The sequence below is a fragment of the Mobula hypostoma genome, chromosome 18 (assembly GCF_963921235.1).
Source record: "Mobula hypostoma chromosome 18, sMobHyp1.1, whole genome shotgun sequence".
In the NCBI taxonomy this organism is placed as follows: Eukaryota; Metazoa; Chordata; class Chondrichthyes; order Myliobatiformes; family Myliobatidae; genus Mobula; species Mobula hypostoma.
This window is the reverse complement of record NC_086114.1, coordinates 55,891,376-55,904,929: the sequence shown is the minus strand read 5'-3', so window position 1 is coordinate 55,904,929 and position 13,554 is coordinate 55,891,376. Positions and strand designations below refer to the sequence as shown.

General features: G+C 40.9%; 1 protein-coding gene across 3 annotated transcripts in view; it reads right to left on the bottom strand.

Moving 5' to 3' along the window:
• Window positions 1–11,982, bottom strand: part of slc12a1 (solute carrier family 12 member 1) — a 163,576-nt gene extending 151,594 nt beyond the window's left edge. For all 3 annotated transcript variants that reach the window (XM_063070928.1, XM_063070927.1, XM_063070925.1), the window contains exon 1: window positions 11,422–11,982. In XM_063070928.1, coding sequence (XP_062926998.1) covers window positions 11,422–11,829 — 408 coding nt within the window. In that variant the 5' untranslated portion in view covers window positions 11,830–11,982. The remainder of the gene's footprint in view (window positions 1–11,421) is intronic.
• Between the last annotated feature and the right edge of the window lie 1,572 nt (window positions 11,983–13,554).

Here is a 13,554-nt window from a genome sequence, read left to right as displayed (position 1 = left end):
TGTCTATTTAAGGCAGAGGTTGATAGATCCTTGATTGGTTAGGGCACGAAGGGATACGGGAAGAAGGCAGGAGATGGGGGTTGAGAGGAAAAATATATTGGCCATGATGAAATGGCAGAGCAGACTCAATGGGCCAAATGGCTTAATTCTACTCCTATATCTTATGGTCTTATGGATACTGTTGAGGGCAGCAGGAGGAACAATCTACTGAGGAAAAAGTCACAACAACTAGGTTTTAGGCATGGAGACCAGCTCTGTGGCTCAAAGGGGAAAGGGGGAGTAGAGGAGAGCTATGGTAATAGGGGGTTTAATAGTTAGGGGGACAGTAGATTTTGTGGACATGAAAGATACTCCAGATGGTATGTTGTCTCCTAGGTGTCAGGGTCAGGGAGGCGGCTGCTTCAGTCCACAACATTCTTAAGGGGGGAGGGTGAGCAGCCAGAAATTATGGTACATATTGATACCAACAAAATAGGCAGGAATACAGATGAGGTTCTGAAGAGCAAATAAAGGGAGCTGAATACAAAGCTGAAGAGCAAGTCCTCAAGGTTAGTAATCTCTGAAATGTTGCCTGTGCCATCTGCCAATGAGGGCAAGATAGAATGATTGGGCAGATGAATGTGTGGCTGAGGAATTGGTGTGGGCAGCAGGATTTCAGATTTGTGGATCATTAGGATCTCATTAGGGAAGATATGGCCCTCACAAAAGGAACAAGTTACACCTGACTCGAAGGGGACCAATATTCTTGCAGGCAGGTTTGTTTTGGGTGGGTTTAAATTAGTGTGGCACAGGTACACGATGGTGTCTGAAAAGAGGATGCTAAGTTACATGCCATCTTGGTCAATGTCTCCCATCCACTACATAATGTACTGGGTGGGCACAGAAGTACATTCAGCCAGAGACTCATTCCACTGAGATGCAGCACAGAGCATCATAGGAAATCACTCCTGCCTGTGGCCATCAAACTTTACAACTCCTTTGGAGGGTCAGACACCCTGAGCCAATAGGCTGGTCCTGGACTTATTTCATAATTTACTGGCATAATTTACACATTACTATTTAACTATTTACGGTTCTATTACTATTATTTATGGTGCAACTGTAACAAAAACCAATTTCCCCCGGGATCAATAAAGTATGACTATGACTATGTATGGGAACCAGAGTGATAGGTCAGAGGATGAAGCAGTCGATATAAAGGTAGCTGCAGCATGTAGAGACACTGATGTGGTGAATAGTGCATAATTACAGTGTAGATGGGTTGAAATGTGTCAATTTTTATGCAGGTAGTATCAGAAACAAGGGTAATGAACTTAGAGCATAGATCAATACGTGGAAATATGTTCTGGCCATGACAGACTTGGCTATCACGAGGATAGGAATGGCTGCTAGATTTACTGGGATTTAGACGTTTCAAAAGGGACTGGGAGGGAGGTAAAAGAGATGGAGGAGTGGCATACTAACTGGGGATAGTATAACAGCTGCAGACAGGGAAGACATCTTGGCGGTATAATCTACTGAGTCAGTGTGGGTGGAAGGGAGCATTCATTCTATTATGCCCACACCATAGCAACAAAGACAGAGGAGCAAATCAGAGGGCAGATTTTGAAAAGGTCCAAAAATAGGGTTGATATCATGGGCAACTTCAATTTCTCTAATATTGACTGGTACTTCCTTAGTGCAAAACACTTAGATGGAAAGGAATTAGTTAGGTGTATTCAGGAAGGATTCCTGGGGTATACTGCAGCTGGTACGGGGCAATGAACCGGGTCAAGTGACAGATCTCTCAGTGGATGAGCATTTTAGAGATGGTGACCACAACACCCCGACCTTTAACATGGCCTTGGGCAGGGTTAGGAGCAGGCAGTATGGGAAAGTACTTAACTGGTTTAGGGTGAAATTGATGCATTTTGCAGGAACTTTGAAGCATAAATTGGGAACAGATAAATGCACAAAGGAAATGTGGAGGTTGTTTAGGGAGCACTTGCATAGTGTTCTGGATAGGCACATCCCATTGAGACAGGAAATGATGGTAGAGTGAAGGAACCATGGTTGACAACAGATGTGGAACATCTAGTTAAGAGGAAGAAAGAAGCATACTTAAGTTTTAGGAATCAAGGATCAGACAGGGCTCTGGAGAGTTAAGAGTTAGCCAGGAAGAAGATTAAGGACAGGAGAGCTCGGAGACACAAAAAGGCCTTGACAAGTAGGATTAAGAAAACCCCACAGCATTCTACACTTGTGAAGAATAGAAGGATGACTATAGTGAGGTAGGACTGGGCAGAGATAGAAGAGGAAACACATGTCTAGTCAGAGGCAGTGAGGGAAGTTCTTAATGAATTTTTTGCTTCAGTATTCACCTTTGAGAGGGACCTTAACAAATGTGAGAACAGAAAAAAAAAGGCTGATATGTTGGAACATGTCGATGTGAATAAAAGAGGATATGCTGGAACTTTTGACAAACATTAGGTTAGATAAGTCACCATGCCCGATGGGATATACCCCAGGATTGTACCGGAAGCAATGGAAGAGATTGCTGCATCTTTGGCAATGATCCTTGTGTTGTCACTAGCCACAAAATTGGAGGGTGACAAATGTTATTCCTTTGTTCAAGAAAGGCAAGAGGAATAATCTTGGGAATTATAGACCAGTGAATCTCACATCAGTGGTGGGCAAACTATTGGAGAGAATTCTTAAAGACAGGACTTAGGAGCATTTGAAGAAGCATAGCCTGATTAGGGATAGTCAGCATGGCTTTGAGGGGCAGATTCTGTCTCATGAATCTGACTGAATTTTTTGACGAAGCGGCTAAACAAGGTAGAACAGTAGATGTGGTGTATATGGAGTTTAGTGAGGCATTTGACAGTTCCACATTTTACTTAGAGACCTTTAAAGAGGGTGCAAAGGAGATTTACCAGGACACTACTTGGATCAGAGAGCAAGGAGAAAAGGGTTAGATTGATCTTAGAGTACATTAAAAGGTTAGCACATCATTGTGGGTCGAAGGGCTTGTACTGTGCTATACTATTCTATGTTCATTTACTCAAGGTGCAGGTCCAAAGTTGTCAAAAAGCTTCCTTTTAATAAACTTGGAATTATAATACAATGCCATAATCAAATTAATTCAGATGATGCAATAGGCAAATTCCTCAAATTGTGATATACCATTCACTCTAAATAGAAAGGAAGGTTAGAGAAAAAAAAAATCAGGCAGGAATCCAGCTCCTTTTATTAGCACATAATACAAAAAAAGGTGATCTTTGAATCTCATAAAGTTATGATTATACAGTAACACTTATTTCACCTCAAATCTTAAATTTGCAATTGACACAACGAATCTGCTGCTGCTAACATATGCTTTTGTCACCTCTAGCCTCATCAACTTCAACACAATCCTGAGCAGCCTTTTCTTCAAAGCATGGCTATTTGCATCCTATATGTTTGCTGACCTACAGTGACAACTAGTTAAGAAACAACTAATTTCTGGCATTATGGCACCAGTGACCAACAGCAACATCGTGCAGACCAGCTTACAGAACTACTGGATACTCTTCTAAATATACTTCTGAACTGTGATCAATTGCAGCCTATAATTTCCCTTTCAAGAATGTATTTTTGTACCAACTGAATGATTTGGCACTTCTGCAATCTCCTGGGGTATTCAGTGTGGATGAGATTGTGTCAATTCCTAATGGCAGAACACAAACCCGTGGCTGGCGCCATTACTCCACGCCAATTAAAGTGTCGAGCAAGATTAAAATTGTCAAGGATGAGAGCAGAAAACGAACAGATGTTCAGCGCTGCCTGCCTGCATTTGACTGGTATCTCTCGCTGCTGCCAGTGGGCAGAAGGTGCAGGAGTCTTGGATCTCATACCAATGGGTTCAGGAGCAGCTGCCACCCCACAACCATCGGGCTTCAGGATGGGCTCGCCTCAGCACTGAACACGCTCTGTAGTTGTGAACTTCTATTCGGGTACTCCGCAGTTAATTTTCCTTCTTTTTTTTAAACTATATGCACGATTTAATCGGGGCACTTCATTGCTCAAGTGACTCTGTGGCTGTGGCCTGCAGCCATCAGCAGAGCACTGAGTACTCACTTTTGGGGACTCTGCAGTTAATGTTGTTTGGTTACTTTTTATTGTTGGCACAACTTGTTCTTTTTGACATTGGGTATTTGATGGTGTGGGGTTTTCCTTCGAATGGGCTCTATGGAGCTTTTTGTTTTGTGACTGCCTGCAAGAAGATGAATCTCAAGGTTCTATACTGTATACAAACTTTGATAATAAACATTTAAGAATGACATAGGACTTGAGGAACTTATAGGGAGGTTAGACAGGCTAGGACTTTATTCCTTGGTACTTTGGAGGGTGAGGTAATCTTCTAGAGGTGTACAAGATCATGACGGCATGAAAAAGGTGAATACACGCAGTCTTTTCTCTGGTCGTAGGGGAAATCAAGAACTAGAGGGGACAAGTTTAAAGTATGAGCAGAAAGACTTAATAGCAACTTTCAGGCAACTTTTTTTTTAATTCATAAAATGTGATATCTATGTGGAATTAACTGCCAGTGAGTTGTTAAGGCAGGTACAATAACAAGCTTTAAAATACAACTGGACAGGTACATGGATTGAAAAGATTTAGAAGGTTTGGTCCAAATGCTGGCAAATGGGACTAGCTTGGATGCGACATCTCAATCAGAGTTATACAGCATGGAAGCTAGTCTATCTATATAACTAGAGAGGAAACTGGAGAAAAATGGCACAACTTAGTGGGATTGGCCACCTTCCTTTTGTACCAGTAAACTATGTTCTTAAAATTGCATACTACACAAGTCATAGGATCAGGAATCGCCTTTTATTCCTGCTCCACTGTGAAAGGATCATAGTCGATCTTTTATCTTAGATTATGAGGACGCTCAGTCCTCATTTATTGTCATTTAGAAATGCATGCATTAAAAAAATGATACAATGTTCCTCCAGAAAGATATCACAGAAACACAGGGCAAACCAAGACTAAAACTGACAAAACCACTTAATTACAACAGTGCAAAGCAATACCGTAATTTGATAAAGAGCAGACCATGGGCATGGTATAAAAAGTCTCAAGTCCCGATAGCCCCATCATCTCATGCAGACGGTAGAAGGGAGAAACTCTCCCTGCCATGAACCTCCAAGCACCGCAAACTTGCTGATGCACTGGAAGCACCCAACCGCAGCCGACTCTGAGTCTGTCCAAAAACTTTGAGCCTCCGACCAGCCCTCTGACATCGAGCACCATCTCTGCCGAGCGCTTCGACCCCGCTCCGGCTGAACAAGCAAAGCCGAGGACTCGGGACCTTCCCCTCCGGAGATTCTGGATCACACAGTAGCAGCGGCAGTGAAGCAGGCATTTCAGAAGTTTCACAGATGTTCATCCGTGCTCTCATGTCTGTCTCCATCAAATCGGGACTGTGCACGGCATCCTACTTGACAGATAGCAGATATCATTCACTGGAGTGGCCACTGCAAGCTGCGTGACGCCGCCATCTTCTCCTCCCGCCCGTTCTACTTTTCTCTAACAACATTAGATCCCTTTATTTCCTTTTTACCTGGAAATTCACAATCTGTCTTAGACTACTATGATGGCTAGTGAATTATAAAGATTCACAACCATTCTGGAGCAGAAAATTTTCCTCACCTCAGTCATGAATGATTGATCCCTTGTTTAAAATAAATTATTTAGTTGTGACCTATGGTTGAAGTTGCATCATAAAGAGGAAGCATCATACCTGCATCAAACCCCATTGGAACATCATATGTTTCAATGAAATCGGTTTGCATTCCAATCTTAAGTATAGTCCAGCTTGCTTATCCTCTCCTCAGATAATACACCCACTATCCCATGAATCAATCTGGTGAACCTTCTCTACGTTCCCACACTGCAAGAACATTCAACCTTAGGCTGAGAGAGATCAGACTTGTAAAGAATATTTCCCATGAGTTCTCATCCCTTTGCAATAAAATCCAAAACAGCATCTGCCATCCTAATTGTTTACTATACCCTTCATGTTAACTTTTAGTTATTTCTGCACAGGTCCTCAAAACACCAATACTATTAAAAAAAAATACAGCTTTGTTTACCAAAGCAAGGGTCTCACATCAGAATCAGATTTAATATCATCAGCATATGTTGTGAAACTTGCTATTTCTCCACATTACAGTTCTATCTGCCATGCTTTTGCCCACTCACTTAAGCCATCTCACAGACATCTCTCCCTGCATCCATTGCACAGACTACACTGAGCATCTTCACCAAAAATTAACATGCTGCAGTTGATTCCCTCATCCAAATCACTGACTAAGGTTGTGAACAGGTGAACCTCCACCACGGATACCTGCAGAATCCCCCTAGTCACAGCCCTAATTTTAAGATGGTTTGATCATTCCTGTCAGCCTATCAATCCACACCAGTATATTACCTAAACACCAACACTCCCATTTTGCTTATTTATGCACCTATGTTAACAGACTATGGAAGCCTGAAGACATCATCTCCAAGGTTTCGTCACCCTTATCTATGCTGTTAATTTCAACAGATCTGTCAAAAACTTCCCCTTTCATAAATCTATACTATCACTTCTCAATTCAAATATTGTACAAGTGGCCTGTTACTAACTCCTTAATAGGAGTCAGTATTGTAGGGCAACACTTGTAAAGTGTGGGAGCTGTTCTAGAAATGTTTCGAAGATGAAATTTAGTTCACCTACAGCTATATCTTTGGAAGCCTTTAGATTCAGGGCATTCAACTGTATTCAGTTCCATTAACTTATTCCATATAACTTGGTTAAATTAATGTTAATACTTCATTCCTCATACATCTCTACTATTTCCTGGCTTTCTGCATCTTCTTTGTAAATACAAGGAATACATGTTCATAGTCTTCTGCTGCTGTAGCCCATCCACTTCAAGGTTCAATGTGTTGTGTGTTCAGAGATGCTGTTCTACACACTACTGCTGTAATGTGCGGTTATGAGCTACTGTCGCGTTCCTGTCAGCTTAAACCAATCTGGCCATTCCTCTGATCCCTCTCAATAACAAAGTTTTTTTTCGCCCATAAAACTGCTGCTCACTGTATTTTTATTTTGGTTTGCACACCATTCTCTGTAAACTCTAGAGAACATTGGGCTTAAAAATCCCAAGAGATCAGTAATTTTTCAGTATCTGGCGCCAACAATCATTCCACATCAAGATCACATTTCTTCCCCATTCTGATGTTTGGTCTGAACAATTGAACCTCCTGACCATGCCTGTGTGCTTTTATACACTGAGTTGCTGCCACATGATTGGCTGATTAGATACTTTCATCAGTGAGGTGTACAGGTGTACCTAATAAAGTGGCCCTTGAGCGCAGATCAATCTCTGTCATTTCCTTATTCCTCAATAATGATTTCTCCTATTTCTGTGTGAGAAACTCATTAACTGACACCAACAAGTGCAGTTTTCCTTTATTGCTAAACTACCTTCTTGGTCTACTTTTCCTTTTCTTGTCTGGCTCCACTTTTGCTGAGTGCTGAAATTTCTCCTCTTCTCGTCTCACGGCTTTTCTCAGTAATATTACAAGATTTTCTCTTCGATCTAATGTACTTTAAACTTCACAGCTTGACTACATATCCTGTTGGTGTCTTGTAGAAAAAAAGACTTGTAAACAATTAATTAATTAATTCTTTAAATGCTAGCAATTGCTGATGTACACTTGCGTTTCAATGCAGTTTCCTAATCTATCACAGACAACTCAGCTCTCCTACTTTCAGATTTTAGACCCTGGTTTCAGAATGTACTAAATTACTTCCAGTATTTATACAAATTATTTCAACTTACGATCACAGGCATTAATTATATGCTATTTGTGTTGATGCAGCCCTTAGTACTGATAGGTTCCTCTAAATACTTATTGAATAGTTAGAACTAATAAAATCCAACCAAATTCTTCAAAAAGGGAGGGTGAATTTTGCAGAAAATTATGCAGAAATCACCTCAGTTTTGGACAGCAATGCACAAAATGATGTTGAGAAATAAACCTGTATAACTACTGGGAAACAGTGAAAATTTGAATAAATACTGCAGGAGTCAGAATTCAAAGTGACAGTGGCAAAGAAGTCAGATAAATATGGATTTGTATTTGTGCAGGAAGTCCTTACAAAGTAGCTTACTATGATTCTTCATTTAAATTTGAACAGATTTGGGGACCTTTTATTCGATATTTTCATTTAATGTAATATTTACCCTTCTTGTTTTTTTTTACTGTTTTAATGGAGGTCGGGATTGAGGACGTGATTTTAAGTTTAACTCTGTTTGGTTTCAAGTTAGCCCATTGCTTTGCTTTGCTTTTAGTTAGTTGCACGGTGGGTTTTTTTTGGGGTTTTTTTTTTTCTTTTTTTCCATTGATATATATAAAATCTAGTATACTATTATGTTATCTTGGTTTCTTATGCTTAAATTACATTGTTTGTAGTATTTTCTTTTTGGTATTGTTATCTTTTGGAATTTTATTATACTTTAACATTGTATTAATGTTTATATGGCTTACCTTTTTTGTATACTTACTCAATAAAAAGATTTAAAAAGAAAGAAAAGAAAGTAGCTTACTGTGACTGTCAATGTCTATCCTGCAAAACACTGCCTCACTGACAGTCTCAAATCTCCTGTTTTTCTAGTAATGCAGTTATCCTGCTTGTGTACTCATTGATAAAAGTAACTGATCAGTTCAAAAATGGGTATGGACTATCAAAAAACATAAATACAGTATACAAGTCCTTTATTTACTACTGTCCAGTTGGAAGCTAGTTACCCAATATTAAGTAACGATCGGTAAAAAGGCTGCATCTTAAAATAAGGTCTATATTAACTGCATGATGTAAATAAGCAGCCGCAAGGTTATCAGGGTTGATAAAAATAAACGTGGTCTTTGTACAAAGAGGCAACAAGATAACAAATCAATTACTTAACTAACCAATAAAGCACCACTGGATTGATCTAATATCAGTTTCTTAAAAGACAATGTTAGATTTTAAGCTGTTGATAAATGTCGTATCCAAATAAAGAACCACTAATTCTAGTCACCTCCAGTGCCCACTGCCACAGGCAACTACAGGACCACCCAGGCACACTGGAAGGCTATATGGTGAATTTACCAGCAGCCACTAAAGATTACCTCCTCGGGCAAATGTGGGCAAGCATGAACTGCTCACCTATCATTGATGGGAAATAAACCAAATCATCCAACAGACCAGATACATGTACCATAGCTGCAGTTTCCTCCACATTGTTGTAGCTTCTTCTACATCATACAGCAATTAAATGTCTATTCCTACATATTTTGTTGTATCCACCTTCTGTCCTCTACATGGGTTCAACATGTCCAAAGTGGCAGATTACTCTGATATCACTCTTTAATAATGCTATTATGATATGCTGCAGGAAGGACAACATATCTTAGAGTTCATGTACCACCTCAAGGTACTATGGTCCAAGACTAGTCAGATTTAGACGCATATTCATTTATCACATGTACATTAAAATATACAGTGAAATGCGGCATTTGTGTTAATAACCAACACAACCTAAAGATTGTGAGGAGCAGCCCGCAAGTGTCATTATACAATCCAATGCCAACAATGCTCGACAGAAGGACACAGAGGACAGAACACAACAAGGGGTCAGGGAAACCATTGAGAAACAAATACATGTCAAGTGCACTGCTGCTTAATCCGTTTCCATAGTATACAGCAATTCTATTAAAAGAAACAAAATCAAAGACCTGAAACAATGGAGTCCCAAACAGCTTTACTCAATAATATCTTAAAGTTGGGTAGGAACCAATCCCCAATTCTTATCTTTCCATTGTTAAGCACAGAATTGTCAAAACATTTCTTCTACTTCCAGATTGTTGCTGCCAAACAATTCATTTATACAAAGAAGAACTTTTATATTATTTTTAGCTCTAAATTTGTCTATTCCAACTCAGTCCTGTCAGCTATCCTACATCCACTCTTAGTAAACTGGAGGTCGTCTGAAATTCACCTGCTGCTACCTTAACATGCATCATCCTACCCACTCTAAGCTTTATTTATTTAGAGATACAGCATGGAACAGACCCTTCCGAGCCTTCGAGCCATGCCACACAGCAATCCCCCGACTTAATCCTAGCCTAAACAGGGGACAGTTTACAGTGACCAATTAACTCACCAAACAGGACTGTGAAGGGAAACTGAAGCACCCAGAGGAAACCCCTGTCGTCACAGGGAGAAAATACAAACGCCTCACAAGCAGCAGCAGGAAGTGAAACCGGGTCACTGGTACTGTAAAACAGTGTGCTAACCACTATGCTTCCTTGCTGACCTCCAATAAGTCCTTGACAGTGTTTTAAAATTCTCATTCTGGTTTTCAAATCCCTCCATAGCCTTTTAAACTCTCCACCTCAAATCTTTGAAACACAAGATTCTGAGATGACTTGACAAGGTACATGTTGAGAAGATATTTCTCATTAATAATCTTAAATATGGGCACAGCAATTCAAAAGGGATAGGTCACAGAACAGAGATCTTAGTTCAAAGGATCTTGGGAATTTCCTGCCATCTGGAACAGTCAAGGTCAAGTCTTTAATGCATTCCAGTCCAAAATAAGACCCCTGTTTTTACCTATTGCAGTGTCGAAGTGGAGGCATGGCCAAGGTCTCACTAAACAGCAGAGTAGACCTGAGTGATCACATGGCCCAATTACAAACAAGAGAAAATCTGCAGATGCTGGAAATCCAAGCAACACACACAAAATGCTGGAGGAACCCAGCAGGCCTGGCAGCATCCATGGAAAAGAGTACAGTCAACGTTTGGGGTGGGGACCCTTCATTAGGTTTTGCTCCATAGCATAATTTCCTTTTTTTACATCAGGGGCCTCAGTTTGACATCTCACGAAATACTGGAGGAGCTCAGCAAGACTCCCAATGAAAGGTCTCGGCCCGAAACGTTGACCCTATTCTTTTTCATAGATGCTTGCTAAGTTCCTCTAGCATTTCGTGTTACTCAACCAAAGGAAGACAACTTGTGGCGATTTTTAAAAAAAATTTCCTATATACTGTCAGAAATGTCAGTCTGGATTTTGTGCACCAAGCTCTGGAACGAAATCACCTCACTGGTGAGACTCGCTCCCAATGGACTGGTTAAACCCTAAATCTCAGAGACTCACTAGATCAGAATCAGGTTTATTATCACTGTCTTATACGACGTGAAATGTCTTGTTTTGCAGCAGCAGTACACTACGAAGACATAAATATTATAAATTACAAGATAAATAAAGTAAACTAAAAGGTAGCGTATGTGGATTGTTGAGAAATCTGATGAAACAGGGCAGAGTGCAAACAGGAGAAGTAGTACCAGCACAGCCTCACCGTCTTCAGGTCTTCATGAAGATCGGCCAGGGTCGGCCTGTTGACTTTGACGCCGCTGAAGCTGCCGGTATTGCGGTAGAAGTCGATGCGGGGCACCCTGTCCACTGTATTGTGCCCGAATGTCTTCAGGTGCGAATTGGTGATCGTGTCGTACGTCTGTAAGAGGGTATCGGGGCGGAGCGGGTCGCAGGTCGGGAAGCCGCTTCCCGGGCCCCGATATTCGTACGGGTGCAGGCGGCTCAGCCCTTCCTCGCTCTCGAAGGAAGGCGCCGCATACTCGGGCGGCTCGTCATCCTGCGAGAGACCGGACGCGGGCCGCTCATCCACCAGCTTCACATGGAAACGACTGCACGCAGTCCCGTCCGGGTCCTCGACGCCCGAGAAATTCGGGTTGTAGTCTCGCTGCATCGCCTCGCCTCGCCCCGAGCTGACCGCGGGACGGCAGAACGAAAGTCCCGGACCGCCAAGCGCCTCCCTCCCGCTCTCCTCGTCGTCAGTAATCCCCCAGGCTCTGCCGTCCCCCCGACCACCAATTCCCTCTCCCTCAACTTCACCGCGCAGGCAGCGTTCCCGCTTCTTTTATAGCGCCAGCTCCGCGCTTGCGCATGCGCGTGGCGGGGCACGCTCCCGGGCGCTGTGGGCACGCGTATGCAATGTGCACGCGAAACAAAATTGAATCGATGCATGTACTGCATTTATAACACAAATGCTTAATTGTAGCAGTAAAATTAGCCATTAGTAACATTAATTTTTAATTACCATGATTTTTTTAAAAGGAAAACAAACACATCCGTGGCGACTCCCTGGACAAACCTTTGTTCCTCAATCCCGCATTTTCTTTATCCTTTCAAGTATATTTATAAAGAAAATTAATATTAATAAAAGCCGTTATTTTTTTCTCACCACCCTTTAATGAAGGGTGCGAAGCGTTATTATTCAATTACCCCCAAAGAACCCACAAATGTGCACAAAGCAAACAAAACGCAAAGGTGTTAATATTTTACCGGATTTATATCGGTGAACGTGAAGCGAGAATGTACCGTCTGGACAGCGGGGCGTTTCCAGAGCTCCTGTTTTCAATTCTATTTCCAGCATTAGCAATAATTTGTTATTTTAGAATAAAAATTGACATTGTTCAAAATCGCGAAAAGGTATCAAACAAAAAGGCTACCATGTCCTATCCTTCTGCACATGCCACGTATTACGTGGTTTATTTTACTTTCGTGTAAATTTGATTAATAAGTAACTGCTTGGATAATTTAATGTACTTTATTGGCATTGCAATTTCCATTATTTCGTCAACTAATAAAATATCATTTTTGGTCATTTCTATATAATTTGATGAAAATCGCTTAAAAGAACACAGCATTTCTATTTAAGGTAATGGTAATACGAGCGATCCGAGTGAGCGGTCTTATTTAGGGAGTTCGGACACGCATTGGTTCGATTGGACTACCCGTTTCTACAAACTCTTAGGAACAGTTGAAATGAGAAAACCTGAAATGAGCAAGCTAGGAAAAGAACGTTTACATTTCTTATCATTCCTGGGATGAAGACTGACTTTTTTGCACTGAATATCGATAAGATCTTTAACTGTTTCTTACAAGTAAGTAATTCGGCAAGTAATGGGTATGAAATAAACAGCTAAATCAGAGCAACTGAAGTGTGCAGCAAATGAACATCTTACAAACAGCAAACGTCAGAATTAAAAACAAAACAAAAAGAGCTGGAAACACTTAGCAAATCAGGCAGCACCTGTATACTGTACAGAAAAACAGAGTTAACATTTCTGGTCGAAGTTAACTCCGATTCTCTCTTCATAGGCGCCGCCAGACCTACTGCACATTTCCAGTATTAGTTGTTTTTTGTTTTACATTTACAGGATTTTTTAATAAGATACAGTTTGAAACCGCGTACAATTAATTCAGGACGTAAAAATTTTAAATCAAGTGTAATTCCAACAGCACAGCCAACAATTAAAAAGTTAAAGGACTGCAAGTTACTAAATTCGAATTCGATGACTACACGGTACCAAATACATCAAAACTGCAGAAATCACTGGGAGCGGCGAGTGATCAGTGGAAACTAATTTCTATATATCAATGCCCCTTCCTGAATACCTGACAGTGGAAA